The sequence below is a fragment of the Primulina tabacum genome, chromosome 11 (assembly GCF_025594145.1).
Source record: "Primulina tabacum isolate GXHZ01 chromosome 11, ASM2559414v2, whole genome shotgun sequence".
NCBI classification, from domain to species: domain Eukaryota; kingdom Viridiplantae; phylum Streptophyta; class Magnoliopsida; order Lamiales; family Gesneriaceae; genus Primulina; species Primulina tabacum.
This window is the reverse complement of record NC_134560.1, coordinates 595712-617587: the sequence shown is the minus strand read 5'-3', so window position 1 is coordinate 617587 and position 21876 is coordinate 595712. Positions and strand designations below refer to the sequence as shown.

Sequence of the window (21876 nt, the reverse complement as noted above, 5' to 3'; positions counted from 1 at the left end):
AGGAACTTGGGAGTTGTTAAAGCTAGGGTTTAGTTCGAAATAAGAACAGAAATTCAGTAGCTTTCTAGGCATTTCTATGGGCTTTAAATGGCAAGATTTGGGTTGAAAAAGGGTTGTTTAGGTTTTAGCAAGCTATGGTTAAAGTTTGGTTAAGTTTCGAATTGATTCGGGTTAAAACCAGGACTTTGTTTCAAGTTTTAAAACGAATTATGAAATTTAGTCGATGGCTTAAATTATTATGTCTAAGAAATGTTTATAGGTGTTATGGTAAGTTTGGATGGATTCGGGTCATTGTTTTAAGGTCCAAAGATAAATTGGAAAAGTTAGAATTTTAGGACAAAATGATCATTTTACACCTGAAAAATGCTAGGAGTCATGGTAGTGTCCTGAATGCAGTAGCAAATGTTAAAATATATTTTTTGAAAGGTTATGGAATTTGGGATAAAAATTGTAAAATATTAAAAGAATAAGTTGCATACTTGGTTTCAAGAAAATGCATTTGCATGAATTTTTATAAGTGACAGATATGATAAAATATTTTGAATGATGTGATTTGATTGTGACCAATACGAACACGAAAATGAAATGACACGATGACATGTAAGGCCAATGCTCAGTTAACAGGTGAGAGTGTCGCTGATGTCCCTGTCGCCTGGTACCATGGTAATACGTAAGATTGCTCTATCAACAAACAGCTGATACGAAAGTCACAATTAATGATCTGAATTCATCTGAGGGGAAAAAACATATATGTATATGTATGTGATGAAAGAGAAAGTATATGATGAAAGAAAAAATGTTTAAGTTTATGCATATTCATAAAAAACTATTTTGTTAAAAGTATTTTCATTGTTGCATGTGGATGTATAAGTATTATTTGATACTATTGTTAAGGCTTGCAGAGTCAATAGACTCACTGGGTGTGAATGATGCATGTGAGGATTTTGATGTTGAGACAGGAGGGTTGAATGACTGAACTGGCTGGACGGATGTTGCACTAACCCGAGGACCTATGCATTGTTAGTTTTTCCGCAGAGTTGTGATTTTACTTTATTTAAATATTTTCTTGACTTTTGGTAGTAAAAGTGGTTTTTTTATAGGAGTTTGACGTTTATGCTATTGTTTAAAAATGCTAATTTTAGATTCGGTTTGATTTTTACGATGTCACGAATTTTACTGGACTATTGAATTTTTGAGTAAAATAAATGGTAAGTGTATTATAAATGATGCTATTTTTGAAAAATGTTAACTTTAGGTTTGGTTTGAATTTTTACGATGTCACAATTTTTACTGGACTTTTGAATTTTTGAGTAAAATAGATGGTGAGTGTAAAAGAAATGCTGAGTGCGTGTCTATATATATATATATATTTCGCGTGAAGCCAAGATGTTTCAAAAAGAAATTCTAGTATATTTTAAAGAAAAACGAGTTAGAGGCGTTTCATCGCCGGTGGTAACGGTACAATGTTAAATAAAATTTTAAAACCGTAAAACAACTTAAATGTCATGTTTTGATTGTTAAAAAATGTTAACTAAAAATTTTTAAACCATAAAGCAACTTAAATGTCATTTTTAAAACCGTAAAGTAACTTAAATGTCATAATTTTTATTATAGTTTGGAACGTAACTGAAAATTGTATAACAAAGTTATATAATAATATGAGATTTAATTAAAAATATTATCATGTAAAATATTATCATAACACATAATAAATCATAAGTGAAACCACTAAATTATTGAATTACTGTTTATTTAATTATTACTTAATTAATTATTACTTAAATCAATTTATTAAAATTTGTCAATATTTCTCATTTACATAAAACATCAAGAATTTCATAAATCATAAACATAATTTAAATACATAAAAAATTCTTAACTTCTTTAAAAAATTATTTTATAATAATCTAAAATATTTGTAATAATATAAAAAAATTGAAAACATATAATAAAGTTGAAACATTCACAAAATTAATTAGTTATATTTGAAATATTAAACAATTTATTAAAAAATTTCAACTTTTAATCTTTCTCATCATCTATATAAAAATATCAAGAATTTCACAAATTTATAGATATTAAAAAAAATTAAATAAATAAAAATTATAAAATTCATAAAAAATAATATAATATTTATAATAACATGAAAAAACTGAAAAATAGAAAAGTGTTGAAAAGCCCACAAATTTTATAAGTTATATTTTAAAAATTAAAGCAAACATTAAATAAAATATTGTAGTTATTGTGAAATAAATTAATGAACCACTAATATGTATTACTAATTACACATTATGAGTTAAATTTATCTATGCATATAATATTTCTAACCATGGTAAATAAAAACAATAAGCACAAAAACACCCGCAAATCATGAAAAATATATATATCAGAAAAGAATAGTGCCACAAAAACAATAACATATGCACATAAAAGATAGGAAGATAAACAAACAATAATCAATGTATATTAATTACCAAATATTATTCAGAGCATATGAAATGTCCTAAACCCATGAAAGAAAACAATCGAGTGAATTAGACATAAACTTACATCAATATATGACGCCAGAATTTCTATCGAGCGCAATTAGAAGTACAAATAGCAAAACACAATTAAAGAATAATTAATTAAAAAAATTAATTTGAGAAAATTATTGCAAAATCGCAATCACAAAATAATTTAAATAATATTTTACGTTTAAAAAAATATTTTAAAATTTTCGTCCTGTATAATGCTTCTTAGTTTATATTTAAAAATCTAACTTGTTAAAAAATTAACTAATAAATGTCAATAAATAAATATTTGTGCATAAAATTTAGAAAAGAAAAAGGGAAAAGAAAATTTAAAAGTAAACGTTGAGGAACTCTTATCTACAACTTGTTACGTTAAATAGATCAGAATATACAAAAGAATCACAAATAAAAATGATTTACTTATATGTAAAATAAAAGAAAAGAAAAAAAAAACTAAAAACATTAAATAGTCATTAACAATAAAAAATCAACTCATTTTAATAATTAATTTTAATAACAACAAAAAAAAATGGTTGAAAAATTGATGAATTCAATTTGTATTAATAGCTAAAACTATGGACAATGAATTAAAAAAAAACCATTTAAAAAAAACTAACGACTTAATTTGTTAACTTAAATTAACAAAAATATATTAGAAAACTCACCGTTGGAAATCAAAAGTATATTAGAAAACTCACCGTTGGAAATCATATATCTATATATGTATGTTAGATTAGATATAAAGATATAGAATACAGATGATACTTCACAAACCACCGTACTTGAGAGAGAGACACACAGCTCTATACAAATATTGCATGTATACACGCAAAAGAAAAAGGCAACCCATAATAAGCATCACATATCTATTTTCAGGAGAGTATTGAGTGGTGTACTGTTGAATCGTTGTGCAAAGCCCCGAATGACTAGGACAATAACATCACGAAGGTGGCGAGTCTGCAGCATCAAATCCACTTCATTCTCACCATCTATAACAATTCTAAGACGGTGTTGATCATTTCTGAATAGCTCGACCTACACAACGAGAAGGCAGGAATGCAACAGAAATAACAGTCAAGTACCCCGAGTAAGTATATCATTGAACGTAAAGACGATAATAATTGAAATAAAGGCAGCTTCACTTTGAATGCTACAGTTATTGGGGGTAGAGTTGCAGAGATGAAGAAGAAAAAGACGTACGTGGAAAGGAGGAGTATAACTTCCACGAATTTCTACTGCAGGAAACGAAGTTTTAGAGCCTGGCTTCACAACTTTGATTCTTTTTCTGTTGACTTCAAGAATTCTTCTCTCGAGACTTCCCATTCCAGGAATCTGCAATATTCATAATTGTAGAGTACATACATAAGTTCCTATATTTCTTGATGAGTTTGGAGATGGTTAAGAATTTGTGTAGAAAACTGAAAATAATAACCTTTTTTGGAGATCGATCCTTGTCGAACAGAACCTGATCCACAACCAATAAATTTGCACACGTTTAGAGAATCTATGACTCTTTAAGAATCAACACAAGCAAAAAGTTATCGGAATATAATTTGGAGAAACTCTTGAAATATGATAAAATAAAATTAGAGATATGAGAGCAGGTTACATACTTTAATGGATAAACAAGAAAAGAAATTCACAATGCATAAAAAGTGATTCAAACAAACTATTGACACGAGAAAACACCTCAAACTTCACGGATCCAAGATCCAGCTTCTGCTTCACTTCTTTAAGAACATCAGGCTCTGCAAGTAGATGAATTAACATGAGCAATCACACATAAAACAACTTAATTGGCAAAAGTAGGGCAGAACTAAAAAACGTGACAGTTCCAAATTTACCAACGGCAACGGGATCTGTTGATGCAGAGACGGATTGTCCCTCAACCCCATCATCTCTTACTGGAGTATAAATCGCAACTAGCCTGTAGCCTACGTCATCAACATTAGCCTCGTACATCCTTCCTGTCTCCCCTGATAAGAAACAAGAACATTATAAGGGATAAATAGTCTTTTGAGTAATGCAGAAGAGACCGCAAGGTATTTGTAATCATCGGCCTCCAAACAAAAACAAAAATCAGATTGAGTAATTTGATATCCTTTTGCTGAATTAACAAGGAGAGTAACTAGAGATAAATCGAGCCAATAATTCAGAATAAAAATATATTGAGGTCATACAAAACCCAAGAGGATTTTACACAAATTTCCCATGTTTGTTCTCTATCCGACTTTCAACAACAACAGAGAACCAGCCAAAGAGAGATACTATACCAGGAATAGCAATGAGATCAGGACTTCCAACCATTGAACTAAGCCACTGAATCCTACTTTTCCCTTCCTTTCCCCCACTATAAATGCCACGTACAGCATATAAATTGGTGTGGAAACCTCGACCCTCAATTTCCAGCTTGCCCATTCTAGGAACTCCTGAAAACAGACAACAAAGCCTTCAGAATTGAGAGACACACACAAACATTTCTTTCTGCGACCAATCTCTCTAAGACACGTCATCCTAGAATAATATCACACAGAAAGGTCTTCAAGAACAAGAATTCTGTTGTATTTTTAGAATAAAGACCTGGTAGAACAGGATCAGTTTCAGCATATGCTGGCTCACTCGATCTTCCAAAAACATCGGTAACAATGCATTCACACCTCAGGCACCGACCAATGTCCTCAAATCGTACTTTATAGGAGCACGAACGTTGTGATGGAAACGGGTAGAAAGACAGATCATTTTCAGTTTCAGATGAGCAAAACCTACAACATAAGTGGTATGCAGCATGAGTGATATTGTGAGCCAGAAAGACCAATATAATAAACATCTGGATTCTTTCTATAACTCCTCACAGAACGGGATTTTGGAAATTTTGATGGCAAATGAGGATGATAAATGTCCAGTTGAGTTAAATAGCATGGCCAACAAACATTAAATAAATTTTATGAGTACCCATACCACTGGTATCTGACTTCTTTCTTGTACTTCTCCCAAACATTATGCTGACTATGAGTTGACGGAATAACTTCTAAGGCAGTCAATACCCCCCCTTCAACTGCTTTTCCGGTAAGAGCTAGCAACTCAATTCTCGGTACCTCTGAGATAAAGTGCAATTCTTGAGCATGGCATCAAAAAATACTGACTATAAGATTAAATGATGCAATATAGGTGATGGTGTGGTGCAGTGCAGGTGAGTAAATGCTAGCATCTGATACAAAAGAAAGCCCAGCATCACCAACATAAATGAGCTGACAGCTTCATTTCACCTCATGGTAATGAGATCACTGAACACTTCATTTTCTCACGCTAATTTATGATTTGTGCATGTCATATTTTACAGAGCACAGAATTATGTATAATTAAGTAATATCATAGAGAATAAAGAGAGAAACAGAGGATTTTTGCAACAGAAACATAGATTTTTAATGTAGAAATTGTCACCAAAGACAACAAATCAGACACAGTGTTTGCTTCAAAATAAAATAAGACAGGTTTTCGATGAAAATGTAATGTATTTGTTTAGTAACAATATAAAACTATCTCTTAGTCATATTGATACAACAGCGATGGATAATAGTTGCTAACACCTAAAATCAAGTAAACAACTTATAACTAACTTGTGCACTGAGTTCATCGTTTGACTGTATTTCTTAATGGATCTATTACAACTGATGCATCATTCAATTCAAATGCTGCACACAGCCAATGCTGCAATTAACAATATCCGGTGATCAATATTTTAGAGAGTTGATCAAAACGGATGAGAATCACAGATTCACAGGTATGACCATGAGAGGACAAAACAAACTGTCAAATTTGATGATACAAGCCAAACATTTTGCAGCTCATTACCAACACAAAGCTGCAAAGGACCGTCAAGATGAAAGTATCACCTGGGAAAATTACGTCAGTCGGCTCTGATAATCTAAGTTCTCCGAGGACTGAATCTGAACGAACAGGTGTATACCTGCAAGATGAAAGAAACATCTGCTTTAAAAGAATTCTTCAGCAGGCGATAAACTGGAGTGTGGTATAGCATTTCAAAGTACTTGGCTGCCTATATAGAAAAATTGTAATTGCATGCTCGTGAAATATGATCTCCTGAGATAATTTTATTTGCCTTTTCTTAATAAGATACAATATACTCTAGTTTTAGTCCAACTTGAACTAAACAGGTCTCGACAACTTCTACGCAAACAGTTTACCTAACAATACCTGGATGAATGTATTTGCAGTTCTGCCTTCAGGAGTCGGAAGCGTTTATAGATGCAAATAAGGTCATAATACTAACACTGTTTGGTACTTACTACTATGAATGACAATTTGTGAGAAATAGCTTATTGAAGCAAATAATATCATAACACCAATGTAGTTTGGTGTTTTTGGTGAAATGACCATTCTTGAGATGTTTGTTAATATTATGGAAGTGCTTACCTCTGTGCCAGTGCTTAAACAGTCTTAAAAGCACCAAATTATGAAAAAGCTATGTCTGCTTGGTTCTAGAAAGAAATATAATTTATGACGAAGAAAGTGTCACGGCGCTAAATATTAAATATAAACTTTCTACCGGCTTAGACTCAGATGCACACTGCCGGTGTGTTCACAAAATTGGTGTTATAGTAAATGGAGTAATATTGTATGTGACACTTGTTCGAGATATGAGCAACAAAGTAGTAAAAGGAAAATAATGAGAATTTATTGTCATTTACTAATGTAATGATGATTTGACAAGTGAATAATTTGTTTATGAGAATTTTGAAGGAACATCTCACAAACACCAAATGGCAAATTCTTTTTCGGGGCAATACACAATGAATTTATTCAAGTCAAATGCATAAAATAATTTGGTAAGAATTTTCAAGTTGCATGGCAGGTATTTTTGGAAGTAATCCAGCAAGCCTTGCGAACAAATTTGTCAGCATCTCACTACATATCATTATACTTTAAATGAAAGAGCAAGAATAGTTACCCAAACAACAATTTGCAATTATAATCTTCATCTGAAACTTCATAAGATTTAGAATTAGCTCCACTGATGAGAACAATTGTTCCCTCATCAGATTCTCTATACCAGCTAAACAAGCTCAATCCTTCATATCCTCCAAAGTACTCTCCTTCGCCAACATAAGCACTTGAAGACAACTTTTTCACGCAAACATTACTAACTACTGGAAGAGCTGTCACACAATATAATTCCTCCAAAATTAGAACGGATAAAAAGTTTAGGCAAGAACTGACATGACTGGGAATTTGAGCAAGAAAATGGTTATATGATGATAATATCCAGGAGGATATTATCCAAAAAAAGGATTAATAAAACCAGATTTATTAAGCTTTCACTAATCTCAGATATAGGGGAAACAAATTAAAGCGATATAGAATATACTCATGTGATCAGGGTATCTTTTCAAGCAAAAATCAACAAAAAAACTGAACAGTAAAGGGGGCAGGGATCTAAGATTTTACCTGGAGTTACTGGAGATTCACAAATTGATACCAAAGCGTTTCCATATTTTCCATCTGACCGTTGTGGGAGCCAACACATGGCTACAAAAGATCCAACATCTTCAAGAGATGGAGTATAAGTACTGAGGCAAAAATAAATAGTTCGATGAAATTGTAGTGGTGCAAAAATCAAAACTTGAGACTTGCCACCAGATAAAATACTTACAGTGCAGGACCAAGGATATCAGCATTGTCAACATTGTCCGCCAGTTCCATAAGGGCAGAACCGTGAAGCTTATACTTTGATCGTAGCCAGCTATATTTCCCGACACCTTCTTGCCCTCCAAAATACCTGGTTTCAGGGACCACTTCCTGGCCCTCACAGCAATCAGGAATCACCAATTCAATGCCTACAGGCTCCCCTGCATACATTAGCAATTTTTTTAGACTTGGAGCAAAAGTTTCTACATGTGTTGCCCTGGGGGAAATGATAAAAATAATTATGTTGAAAGAAAAGTATGGTAAGAGTAAAAAGAAAAACGGAAAACAGCAGAGAGCGAAGCTTTTACATATAATCATCCATGTGACATGCATACTTATTGGTATTTAATCACTGATACCAGCTCACACCTTTGTGCCCCGGAAAGACAAATAATCAAAAACTATGACTGAATAAAACATTATAGAATCAATGAGTTTCAGGCTCACAGGGTCAAAGTAAAAACAAGAGTTTAGCACTAAAGAGCAATATTCATGGGGGGCAAGACATTTTTCCACTGGGCAATAAGAATAAGAACGTGGAAAATGTGTTTGAGAAGAGAATATAAAAATATTTGCAACAAATAACAAAGAAGAACTACTCACCGGGCACAACAGGACTAGAAACCAGTTTCCTGGTCAACCCCTTCAATCCATCCGAACGTACAGGAGTATAAATAAGTTCCACACATCCTCCCACATCATCCAAGGTTAAATCTAAAAATTCTGTAGAGATAATTTGTTGTTCATCTTAACAGTTAAACAAGCATCCCAGCAAATGAAACATAAGTAAAGTATTTACCACCAGCACTTAGTTTTTCTTTGTGACCATTGATATTTACTCTAAACCACTCATACAAGCAATCACCCTTCACCCTGAAAAAATAAAAGGTCACAACAATGCAACGTGAAGTTAATAAAGAGACAGTAAATGCAGTTTCAAATGGGGCTTCCACAGAGGCTCACCCTCCGCTGTAAGAAGCAGTGAAGTTTATTCGTTCTCCTTCAATGAGGGATCCATGAAATTCCAGTGAATGGGATGTTGGCGGTCCTTTCAAAATAAAGGTCATAGCTCAATGTACAGTCACTTCCAAGAGTAATGACCGAAAACTATGTCAATAGAAATATGAATCAAGCCCAGCATGGAAAAAAAACTGTGTATTCTCTAAGATTACCAGGCACAATGGGTCCCACTTGTTCAGAATGGACAATTGGACCACGGGCACCATCATTTCGAATTGGCTCACATGACAATGAAATGAAGAAATCGATATCATCAACAGAGAGGGTATATGATGAAGCAATAGCACCACTGATTTCGCTGTGAGTGCCGGTGGAACTAGTCTGCAACATGAGCCCCTATAATTAGTCTACATGAGAAATAGCAGGCATTATCGACAATTTCTGACATGTTAATTGTGCAAAAACATTTATTAAAGCACATAGATTTTTGGGTGAAAACATCAAACTATAGCTTGATTAGCTGAACAAATATGCACAAGTTTTTCAAATACAAAATTATTTGATCAAAAGAAAGAAATGGCCGTCACGGACACTCATAAACCAAATCATATACCCGGAACCAGCGGTGAATTGACTGGCCCTCTTCACCACCCCAGTATCTCTTCTCAACATTAAGTGTTGTGCCTTCAACTTCAGTTCCAATAATTTGAAGAGAGAGCAACCTTGGGCTTCCTAATAATGAAACATGGAAGGGGAAAAGTTAAAATGAGATCAACTTCAAGTAATAGATTTTTGCATTAGAAACTCTTCTTCAAGCCACAAATGTGGAGTATCAAAAGGCGCATAGACAGACAAACCGGGGACAGATATCAGACATTACTAGAGTGTGTGTTTTGATGTCTGCCTTCCCTCCTAAAAGTAAGAATATAGAAATATATTACACCATACCAATGAATAATTTTGAAGTGAATAAATGCATTGGATACTATTATATTTTTCAATATCAATAAATATTTAGAAAAAACACAAGTCACTCGTCCTATCTCGTGGTCAGAATTCAGGTACGAGATTTCAAAGGCTTGCATTAATCAAGAGATCTAAACTTAATCCTGTATTAAGGATCCGACATCTTCATAAGTTGAAAACATAGAAAGTTCCAAATGAGAAAATAGAGGCAAAAAAGAAAGATGGATATAAGGCACAAACTCTCTTTGAGAGTGCAAACCATCGATCGCATTAGCAGTTACCTGGACGAACACGTTCTTGTCCAATACAAGCTCTTGGTTCTCCCACAATATTATCATCCCGAACTGGAGTACAAGTAAAAGATATAAATTTACCAATGTTATCTTTTGATATTCGGTATTGAAGAAGGTTCGAAACCTCAGGCAATAGAACCCCCAAGTCATTTTCGACCTGCAGATTAGACTATTAATTGCAGTGGCAAAGTATTGTCATTTGACTAATAAAAGAAATAAACATTTGTAGGGAAAATGTGATTACATGTTATTTAGATAACTGATTATTAAAATTATAACATGATAGCTACATTAAAAGAATAATCATTACCTTGGATCTCCCAATTATATTATGTTTTATTGCAATCAATTGTAAATAATTAAGTATATCTCTTTTAATTGCTTTTCACATGATAACATTGGATGAACATGCAGTTTCTATAATTTTTTGTTGAGAAACTTAACATGCATATCCAATCATGCGTTTTCACTTTAACAAAAGTTATAGCTAGTGGTAACGGTGCGTCACGCTTCGATTGATATCGTAACAAGGCAATTATTACTTCGAACAATCACTCTACCAATAATTGCATTCCTTGTGATCCATGAAAATCAAAGTCTAGTCGAATAACAATTGTAGGATCGAACGCTTATTGTTTTATCAAATGTTACTCCAATATTTTAAATCATACAACAGCTCAAACTTCACGTTTTGACTATTTTACCAACAAAGGCAATAATTGCTCCCAATAATAGTTAATTGATTGCTAAAAATTTAGTATGATTATTTATATCACAATAAAAGAGAATTATTATTTTGGATCTCCCAATCATATTTCTTTGAAATCATATTGTTGGTTTTATAAACAAAGTCATAATTAGCCTATTTCTTTAAACTGTTTTTCACTTTTTAACATTGGATTGAACATATAAGTTTTATTGTTGAGAAATTTAGCATGTGTACTCTTTTATATATATGTTGTTATTTTTTAAAAATATCACATGGTTCGAGGATGGGAATTTGATTTTTGCTTTTAATTAATTTTGTGACACACGTGAGGTTTTATGGTAAGCCATGTTCACTAATGTGAGGTTTTATGGTAAGCCATGTTCACTAATACCCTCATCCATTCCTTTCTTTAACCCTTCATGATCGTATAAAACATGTAGCATATAGGTTAAGGAGTAGGTAAATACATTTGCCTGCTTAATAAGATATCATTTACCTCATGAATGTACCAATTATAGATACTCTTCCCCTCATGACCCCCAACATAACCATAAGATGCTGTCAAAATTCCACCTTCCGAGTAATCACCCGTAATAGACAAAAAGTTTAGAGTGGGTGGAAGAGCTGCATGAAACATCAGTGTTACTGCACAGTAGCTGAATAAACAAATAATGTAAACAAATTATATTGATGAACGTTCACTGAGTATACAAATCAAGACACGTGTAAATGAAACAATAATAAACTGAAGGAACTACTGGCCCTCTAAACATGTTTGGAAGCTACTGGGACAAGAATACGATTAACTTCCCCTTATTTGCTTATTTCAGGAAACCTGGAAATCCGCAATCGCCTGAATCCTTTTTCAAACTGGTTGAAAAATATTTCAACAGAAGGAACTCACCTACAACAGATGTTTCAGATGTAACATATGCTGGTTCACCAGCTTCACCATCTGGGGTCATTGGTGTAAATTTTGCAATAAGGTATTTGCCAACAGCACCTAAAGGTATGCGATAAGCCTAGAAAGAAAAAGTTAAGCTGATGCACGTCTGAAAATTTACAATTTGTAGATGAACAGCTAAAAGTAGGTGCTTCTTACTTTGGCAATTTTGGATGTACTTAATGCATCGAGACCATTATCACCCTCAAAACGAGAGGAATTACTTTTGAACCACTGAACTCTGCTGGAAGCTTCAGTTCCTCCAATGACGATAGCTGTCACAGAAATCTTACTTCCTTCCTCCAATCCACCTATTATCTTCAAATTTGATGCTTTTGGAGGAGCTGTAATTTGTGAGTAAGTGAGAGAATGGAACAAAATAATGAAAATGACAACGGCCAGTAATGGCATCACTAGAAAAGCATGTTGAGGATGGAAAAGCTGGTGATATCACAATAAAAAGAACCAACAAACTACAAATAGGTAGTTGGTAGTTAGAATTGTTGCACAAATAAGGTACTAAATGCTGTATACTAGTAGCCGAACTTCGTAACTCAGACTGGCTGTAAACATACCCCGCTTAACCATTTCAGATGATGCTGACAAAGACTTCCCTTCCTTCCCTGGAAATCATCAAAACACCCAAAAAGTTCAATTGCTGCTAGTGCTAATAGGAAATCATGATGCAAAGCTGAAACAGGAGACTGAAGACTTGAACCACCAAAAAATGAAGCTTACCTTCAAAATTCACAGGTGTATAGACAAAAGTCAATCGCCGTCCTATATCTTCTCTGGATAAGGTATATTCATTTGTACCAGTTGAAACCGATGTGAATACACTGCAAGAGTATGGTAAACAGCTAAAAATCAGATTTTTGATCAAACCAAAAAAGCTCAAGGATCAGAAAAATAATGCCTGCCAAGTACCATGAGCCACAGCCCACAGAAATAAATAGACTTCAATTAGCAAAAAGGGAAAAACACAAGTAAAAATTCTGCTGCATTTGTTATCACAAAATGACAGCTTCCATAGCAGCAAGCCAAAAACCTTAATGAGACAGGTGCAAACAGTATATAATCAGCCAGATGATTAAACCAATCAACTAAAAATAATAATCAAATTACAGAACAAATTATTAAACTAATTGATTGACTCGACAGTGGAATAATACAAAGGGATGAACACCAACCCAGTGTCCTTATCTTCACGCAACCATTCAAACTTGATAGGGCCTTGTCGTCCTCCAAAATACTCCCCTACTCCTCTGATAGTACATTCTTCAACAGCCTCTCCAATAACTTGTACATTACTGACAGAAGGAGGAGCTGCCCACAAAAAATAATAAAGTTTTTTTTTAAGTTAAGAAGATGTAAAGTACGTGAACATAATAGTTCAGGCAAAAGGAAATCGAAATGAGACATTTCTTTTTGAAGGGAGGTGTTCATTATTGGAAATAATCTTTGATCTGATGTCCAAATACTAATGATTCTTGGTGTAAAGAGATTATTATAAAACCAAGCCAGAAAAGCAAGTGCCAAATATGTGTGTGTTATGCTCTTGGTCGTGTCAATTTTCCGGTCTATGCATGTTTCCTGCATTAGAAAGTGAAATCATAGAGGCATCTCACGATTCAAACAACAATGCCTCTTGTCACATATTATAATTGATACTATTAAAGAAGGATGAATATTACATATATCAAACCCACACCTGCTTTTACATACTCAGTGATCGCATACTGAGGTTCCCCTTTGGTACCTTCGTCAGTTACAGGGGTATACATATAAACCAAACACGAATCGACATCATCTAGGGTCAATTGGTATTCTTCTTCTTCAGCACCAGTGATCACCACTGGGCTGCTATTCCATCTTCGTCTAAGCCAGCTACAGAAGAAATACAGTGATTCTCACACATTAAAAGGACATTATTTCTCATGGAGAGTATAATAGAAATCCAAGTGCTTCATACGACAACCAACAATGATCTTTACCTAGCAACACCTTTCCCTGGAGTCCCACCACACCATACAACCTCAGCATACCCTTTAAGTGTGTTTCCCTCCACGAGCTCTCCATGCACATCAATATTTATGACCTTAGGGATTCCAGTGCCTTCAGAAGGATAACAATAATTAATTGATGGATACACCGGTTTGAATGACGAACTTCTAATAAAGACACATCATATTTTGTCTAGTGAGCACCATCACGGTAATAACTACAATGCTGGTGGATGATAATAGAAAACTCAATATAGAAGAAAAGACAGGTACATGATCAACAACTGGGAACAAATATCATTCTTTGATAGAGAATAGAAAAGGCATGCCATGACAGGTCGAAAATGAAGAAAATAGAGAAAGCAATATCTTACCCTATTTTTCCAATAAAAAATGCTTTAACTGCAATAATTAAAAAAACTCATCTCTACAAAATCAAGTTGAACTCGATTTTGGTGAAACTATTGAGCAAAGTATTTTCTGATTCATTTTTTTACTTAAATAATAGATTATCTCATGCTTTGAGCTGAATTACTCAAACCTAAGAAAATAGTGTCTGAGGCTGGTCGAGGAAAAGGGTGGTCTTGAGCAAAGTATTTTCTGATTCATTTTTTTACTTAAATAATAGATTATCTCATGCTTTGAACTCTTGAAAAACACATTAGGAATGACAAGACCACCCTTTTCCTCGACCAGCCTCAGACACTATTTTCTTAGGTTTGAGTAATTCAGCCAGTTATTCTTTGTTAATAATTGATTTTGCATAATATGGCACCCACAAACTAGTGAACATATTGCAGGGCAAATGCAAGATGATGCATGTATCACTTTGATCCCTGTAAAATTAGTCAACATGTAAATAATGGTTACATCGTCATCATTTAAATGAACAACAGGGTAAGTCCACATATTTCATCAATTATGTGAGAAAAATTACACCTGGAAAAACTGGAGAAGATATCGCAAAAATGGTAGGATATTCAGTGCCTCCTACAACTGGTGTACACTCCACTTTCAGAACTCTGCCTATATCATTACGACTTGGTATGAAAACCTGACGAAGTTTACAGAAATCTTTGTATTACTTGATGATAAACAAATAAATATAAGCTCATCAAAGCATGAATGCTTAAAAAACGCCTGCCATACCTCTCTTACTGCACCATTAACGGCAGAAAAATTAGGAGTTCTCTCTCCGATAAACCACTGGTATTTTAATTCTAGTTCTGAATCACTACTTTCAGTTTTGTCGCTTACAAACTCAAAGTGACAATGACAAGCATCTTCTTCAAATGGTTGATCTACGAATGCTTTCTTAAGCAAGTAGCCAGAGGGAAGTTGTTCTTTCCATTGTTCTAGTAGAAATTTAAATGTTGAATCTGTAGAAGAATACGAAATGTTTAGGCACGAGAAAAGGGATTAAATGAATTTCTAACAGCTGCAAGTCTCATGACCACTCCATTGGTTGGTGAGAAATAATGTTGATTTGGTCAAGGCTATGTGGCCATCCAACTTAAATTGCTAATTAGAAATCCTTTTGATCAATTAGAACTGGTATACTAATGCAAAGACATTTATCAGAAGATCAAATCAAACAGTTTGTCATCCATGCATAGGTGGGATGGACTAACTTCTTATCTGATGCATATCCATGACACATAAAACATAGGAGCTTGAGCCAGTGTTGACTAAATTCATGCAAGTTTGAATACAAAATAAGCTGGAGTCCACTAGAACAGCTCCTTAGAACAACTTGATAAAATTGAGCTAGAATAAACAGAAAACTCCTCTTTTCATTGTAGAGGTTTCACATAATAGTTTGCTTTATGTAAATGTTCTAGATCCTAGGACCGCCAAGGATTCTTTTGACATAGTAGCAGTACCCCCACTTGAAGGACTTTTATTTACATTGTTCATGTACTGCACACAGAGAAAAGTAACAACTTGCTGATCCCAGACACAATTCAGTCAGTTCACTGTGAGTTCGCGACTCTTTAAAGAAATTTAGTATTTTGTAAACTTAAAGCCCTTATCATTGTCCTCTATATTATCTAATATACCACTCATTATACGGAAAAAAATGTAGCAGCTATCACCGATGTCTACAAAATGTAAATGAACTACTTAAGACAAACACTGAGGAAGCTGTTAAAACTCAGACAAGGACAAGCTGAAGCCATTTTTGAGACAGTAAGACAATCAAAATTTCTTAACATTTACCTGCAGCTTGTTCTGGACGGCACAATTCCCAGCCGCTTCTAATGCACAAAGCTGTGTGTGATGGATAACGTTTCGCAATTCCAATCTCTTCACGGGACAAATCTGAAGGAACATTAAGGTGAGAATCAGATTCGTAATTAGGGTTTTAAAGATAGCCATACATCCCCAAAACATACTATCATGTTGGAAAAGATCAAGAAGAATTATACTCTCTCCATCCAAAATATATAGACTTGCTTGTTTTTCTCACGGAATAAGAATATCATTGGAAAAGCCAATTATACAAACAAATTTTCTATTTTATCTTTACTTAGTGAGTGTTTTGTTATTGTATAAATAATGGTGAATAAAAAATTGTTGAAAATAGCTAATAAATCTTATCCAAGACTTAATATATAAAAATTGTTGAAAGTATTTAATTGCTGTATATTTTTCAAAAACTTTTCGTTAATAAAAATATTACATTTTCAAATTTAATGAAATAAATTAATTACAAGAATGCAAATTAAATAAGGATATAATAATGAAACAATTGAAGAAATACCACTAAATATATATGTTTGTGTTTATATTTGAGACAAAAGAAACAGGAAACGCAGTCAATATATTTGGAACAGAGATAGTATTATTGAAACATTAACTCGAATTTAAGATGATACAATTGGACGTCCAAGAAAGGAGCAATTGACCTCAAAATGTGAGAAATAAAGTGGCACCATCGGACTTACCTCTGTCATTAAATTTTTTTAGGGTTGGACCGACAAGCAAAATGGAAGCTGCTTCTAGACGAGACATTTTAAGTATGGGATTCTCCTCCACTCGTAAATGCTGCAGATCATCAAAGTTAAATGCTCATTTAGATCTACACAATTAGAAATCATGAACTAATATGGTAATAAAGTATGAGTGAATCATCAAGGTTAACATAAACAAACTCATTTTGGTCCATAAATCAGCAATCACGAACTAATATGACAAAATAAGAATGAGGTAGAGGTATACAAATGATTCCTTGGTCATTCAATGTGACTTGGTCGATGTTCCTCCAATAATATGAAATTTCAACTTCAATTTTGACAATCGATGTCCCATCCATGTCTTGATTTAATAAGCTTAGTACACAAACATGTTTACAAGTGTTGATTACTTTAAAAACAAGTAAAGAAACAAGTCAAGTATACAGAATGATTCCTTGGTCATTCAATGTGACTGGGTCTATGTCCCTCCAAATATTAATTTCAACTTTTTTGACAATCAATGCCCCATGTCTTGATTCAATAAGCATTGTACACAGCAGTGTTTACATGTGTTGATTACTTTGAAAACAGGCAAAGAAGCAAACAAATTTTACAGTAGGTAAGTACAGTGCCTTCACAAAATAAAGAAGATATTTATAGATTCAACTTTTAATGTAAGAGGCGGTTCGGTCAAGCCAACTGCTAGCATTACACAACGAAAATAATGGGCCAGGAGTGCTGGATTAACCTCAAGTGCTGGTAAATATGGGAAGCCTTTCAAAGTTGAAATTTTATTTTTGCTGGCAGCTAGAACCTGTGAAAACACATAGTTTACTTTTGCATACCACAGGACATTTGATCATTGCATTTGTAAAGCAGCAAACAAACCTGCAAACGGGGCTGGCTTGCCATTGAAAGAGATTTTAACTTATTCTGAGCTACAGACAGAAACTGAAAAAGGAAAAGGACATGAGAAAGAGAAGTAATTTGTTTTAGCAGCATGCTAGACCAAATTCCTAAGAGAGTGAAGAATGACAATCCCAAAAGTATCTACGGGTTCACCTCCAAATTAGGTAGCTCTGGAAGGCTCTTCAAGGATGTGATTTGATTTCCAGCTAGATAGAGTTGCTGCAATAAGAAATCTGATTGTTTTTCTATCGTAGAGTAAAGCAGTAACAGATCCTACCATTGATCAAAAAGTAGAAAGTCAGGGATAGGATCACCTGCAGCGCTTTGCAATTCTGAAGCGGCTCAAAACCAGGTCCTTTGAAATCATTAAAGCTTAAATCAAGAACCTGAAAACAAAACATTATGTGATGCACCAGAGGTTAAAAAAAGAAGAATAAGAGAGAACATGTCGGCAATCACCTATGGGAATAAGAAAATACACAAGCCTGAACTTGTTTCTTGAAAATTTAGAACATAGATTAGGATTGTTCGTATTGAACAATTTATCTATACCTTCAACCTCTGCAGGACTTCAATTCCATCCAATGTTGACAACATGTTGTCTCTAAGATAAACAAACTGCAGAAAAGTATATTTCAGTCAAAAACAAACTCGTTTACATCAACCTATGTAGCAATCTTGGTTGGATTTCTCCATTTTGTAACTATAAATATCATTAGGAAGGATAAATCCAGCCGACAAGTAGATGTTTGCATACACTCATAACTAGAAGATCAAACGGTGAACCCCAAAGGAAGAAAACCCTAGTACCTCAAGATGTGGTGATAACTTCAGTTTGCCAGTATTGAGATTGCGTATCTTGTGGCCTCGGAGATCCAATCTCTTCATAAAAAAAAGAAAAGGGATTCTTGAATAACTGAAAAGTATGAGAGTAACAAGGGGCCAAGGATAATAGTATTTCAAATATAACCAGATCAAATGTTTGGTAGCACGTGATAACTTTGGCACCGCTGGAATAAAAATAAATATTATTGTAATGCCTCAGGCCGTGTAGAAACACAATACAGACATAGATTTGGACATCCCAGAATTTGACATAAATTGTCCCATTCACTCAAGCTAGAAGAAATGCAGCACACGAAGACCTCATAAAAAATACTAGTCAAGAATAACGTAATACAAAAGATCCAGACACATTGGTAAGACCAATAGCAGTTAAAGCTTATTGATATAGATCCACCTATCAAGAGCTTATTTACGAAAATCATACCATGTCATCGCCAGCTTTGACCTCTACTTGAGGAAGCATCATAAGACGGAAATCTTTACTTTCTGGAGTTCCAACTTTCATACGGCTATACAAACTCGAACTTTTATCCAGCGATGTCAACAGAATACCAGACTTGGAGCCATTTGAAACAGATGATGACCGGGTTGAGGGTGAAGAAACATTTGCAACGGACTTCCTGACAGAGCTGCTACTGCCAAAGCTAACCAACGATGGAGAAGTAATCCTCTTAGAAGAAACAGATGAAGATGATCTCACTGGGATTTTTTTACTAGAATCTTGCTCTCTCAAATCCGAACTAGTTGGTGTCCTTGGAGTTTCAGCAACAGGTGAAACAGGAGCCAACCTCCGAGTTTCAGTAATACCAAGTCTAGTAGCATGTTTAGCACCAACAGATAGCACTGAGCTTCTTCGAAATTCCGGAAGAGATTTCCTCAGAGTTTCAGAGCCCAGAGAGGTGGTTCTTTTACTTGCTGCTGTACCACTCTCACCGGTTTCTCGTTTTGCGATGGAAATCAGCTGTTTTTCAGATAAACCACCAGTGCTACTCCTTCTACTAAAAGGGACTGATTCTGAAGTGCGCGAAGCACTACTTCTTGTTGGTTTAGTCAAAGTTGATTGTGCCTCTTTTATCTTAGACTCTGAAGCACTCTTTGTTTCAGTTTTTCTATTTGGAATCCCATCTATGACACTACAACTCGTCGGTGTTGTTATACTCTTTTGTTTATTTACCTTAGACACTTTCTTCAAAGTATCGGAGGAAGGTTCTTCCAGAAGACCTGGAGTGTGCATCATATGCGCCGATTCTTCTGTACCTGACTGCTTCTCTCTGGTGTTTTGACGCAAATCTACGGAATCCTTGGTGGATTGAATTGTTGGTACCACCTCCATTGTGAGTAAGGCCAACCAAGCTCCAACAAGCTAAAACAGATTTTCTACCACAAACAGGAGAGAAGCATTTGAGCGAAAGGGAACACTTTGAGACTCCAGTTCATAATGATCCACCTGTTTTTAGAACCTAAGCAAATTTAATTGATCGACAGGATAATCTCTCTAATTACTAAAATAAAATTGCCAGTATAAAAATATATTTACTCATAGGGAAAAAAACGTGAGTTTATGAACACCATCGCGTATCACTATAAACGGTGTCTGAAATCCACTGAAGTCATGGGTTAGAATAATGTCAAGTGTCCGAGGCTAGAGAGAGTCAATAAACGAAAGAACAGGCAGATGTAACTCCAGGTTATTTCAATGCAAGACATTCAATAACAGAAAGTAAGAATAAACAACGCTCAAGTTCTTAAGCAAAAACCGACGCTTGACGCAGTCATCCAAATCAAGAAATATCTACAAAGGCCGACGAAAAAACGATTTCTAAGTCTAAACCGACGCTGTAATCCAATTCAATAAGACCAGGAAAACCCATTGCATTGACAACAAGAACAATCAAGAATGCAGATGACTTCAAGAGGTAAGCCAGTACCTCAAGATTGTCGCAGATCTGGTGAAGCAGAGTGAACCCACCAAAAAAGTTCAACCAAACTTGGTAGCTTTTGCCAGTCTTTATTTTAAAAACACGTCACTATTGTCGAAATGTAAGCAAAAATCAGTAGTTTGTAAAAAAAAAAAAAGTAGGAGAGAGAGAGAGAGAGAGAGGACAAGCTGGAGAAGAAAAATAGGGAATCAAATGGAAATTAGAGATGTATGGGTAGGGGTGGGTACCGAACTACGGTACCGTATACCGTACTGAAAATATCGGTATGGAATTTTTTCATATCGATACCGATACCTAAAATTCGGTATACCGAACGGTATGATACCGTACCGAAATGTTCGGTATACCGATTTTTTCGGTAAGTTCGATATTTTTTCGGTACGATTTTTCGATATTTCGGTATTTCGGTATTTTTTCTCACCCTATATACGGGGCCATAAACTACGTTACAGAGCAAAGATGCTTACAAATATTTTAACGTTTAAAAATTAAAATGTATGGGGCATAAATTACACATATATAATAATATCTATAATAAATTAAATATATTAAAATTTAAAAAAATTATCTTAATTATAAATGTTTTAACATATTTATTATTTATTTTCATATAAATAATTGTTTTTTATTTTTTTTATTTGACATAATGTCAAAAACAAAATTGATATATTTTTTATACAAAAATTTATTTAAAATAAATGAAATTATTTTAAGTTTGATTATTTATTAATATTGAAAATTATTATTATTTATTTAAATAAACATGTTAATTGAATAATTGAAACTTAATTGCAATAAATTTAGTATCGACTTATTTATTATCTTTCATCAATATGTAAAAAAATATTATATTGAGAGAGAAATATTAGTTCAAATAAATTTAAAAAAATTAAAATAATAAACTACAAAATATATATGGTTCTATAAAAAAAGTTTACAGTCATGCAAAATAAATCTACAAGATTCTATGAAAATTTTTAAAAATATGTGAGATTTTGTAAAAGTAGGTAGAAATCTATCAACTACACAAAATAATGTTATTTAAACAAATGAGCAAATCTCTGCGACGAATAAATCTTTGGATTTAAAATCAATTGGTAATTATTGTTATTTATTTTTTCTCACAATTAT

At 33.8% G+C, this 21876-nt stretch overlaps 1 protein-coding gene across 3 annotated transcripts; it reads right to left on the bottom strand.

The window, feature by feature from the left end:
* Positions 1–3227: 3227 nt before the first annotated feature.
* On the bottom strand, positions 3228–20950 carry LOC142518862 (187-kDa microtubule-associated protein AIR9). 3 transcript variants are annotated; one of them, XM_075621686.1, is made up of 38 exons: positions 20734–20950; positions 19230–20252; positions 18770–18841; positions 18512–18577; positions 18274–18345; positions 18113–18178; positions 17939–18001; positions 17799–17864; positions 17042–17141; positions 16314–16415; positions 15243–15472; positions 15033–15147; positions 14085–14205; positions 13802–13977; positions 13281–13416; positions 12829–12929; positions 12666–12713; positions 12250–12434; positions 12052–12169; positions 11644–11771; positions 10427–10595; positions 9793–9911; positions 9392–9560; positions 9183–9267; positions 9019–9092; positions 8823–8942; positions 8185–8380; positions 7980–8101; positions 7483–7690; positions 6407–6480; positions 5472–5610; positions 5094–5275; positions 4787–4942; positions 4358–4489; positions 4203–4261; positions 3946–3978; positions 3714–3845; positions 3228–3548 (listed from the first exon to the last, which is right to left on the bottom strand). In XM_075621686.1, exons 2-38 carry the CDS (start codon positions 20136–20138, stop codon positions 3372–3374), a joined length of 5220 nt encoding a protein of 1739 aa, XP_075477801.1. In that variant the 5' UTR covers positions 20139–20252; positions 20734–20950; the 3' UTR covers positions 3228–3371. The 3 variants fall into 3 exon arrangements, with proteins under 3 accessions (XP_075477801.1, XP_075477802.1, XP_075477803.1); XM_075621687.1 differs by having other exon boundaries at positions 19230–20265; positions 20734–20907; XM_075621688.1 differs by lacking the exon at positions 20734–20950 and adding an exon at positions 20343–20662.
* Between the last annotated feature and the right edge of the window lie 926 nt (positions 20951–21876).

What these genes read in the sequence shown, in the direction of transcription:
- LOC142518862 (XM_075621686.1), bottom strand. Translation starts at nt 20,138, where the DNA reads ATGGAGGTGGTACCAACAATTCAATCCACCAAGGATTCCGTAGATTTG. An exon ending in CACTGAGTATGTAAAAGCAG is followed by an intron (nt 13,417 to 13,801) that starts GTGTGGGTTTGA and finishes TTTTGTGGGCAG; the next exon opens with CTCCTCCTTCTGTCAGTAAT. An exon ending in CGTGAAGATAAGGACACTGG is followed by an intron (nt 12,930 to 13,280) that starts GTTGGTGTTCAT and finishes ATACTCTTGCAG; the next exon opens with TGTATTCACATCGGTTTCAA.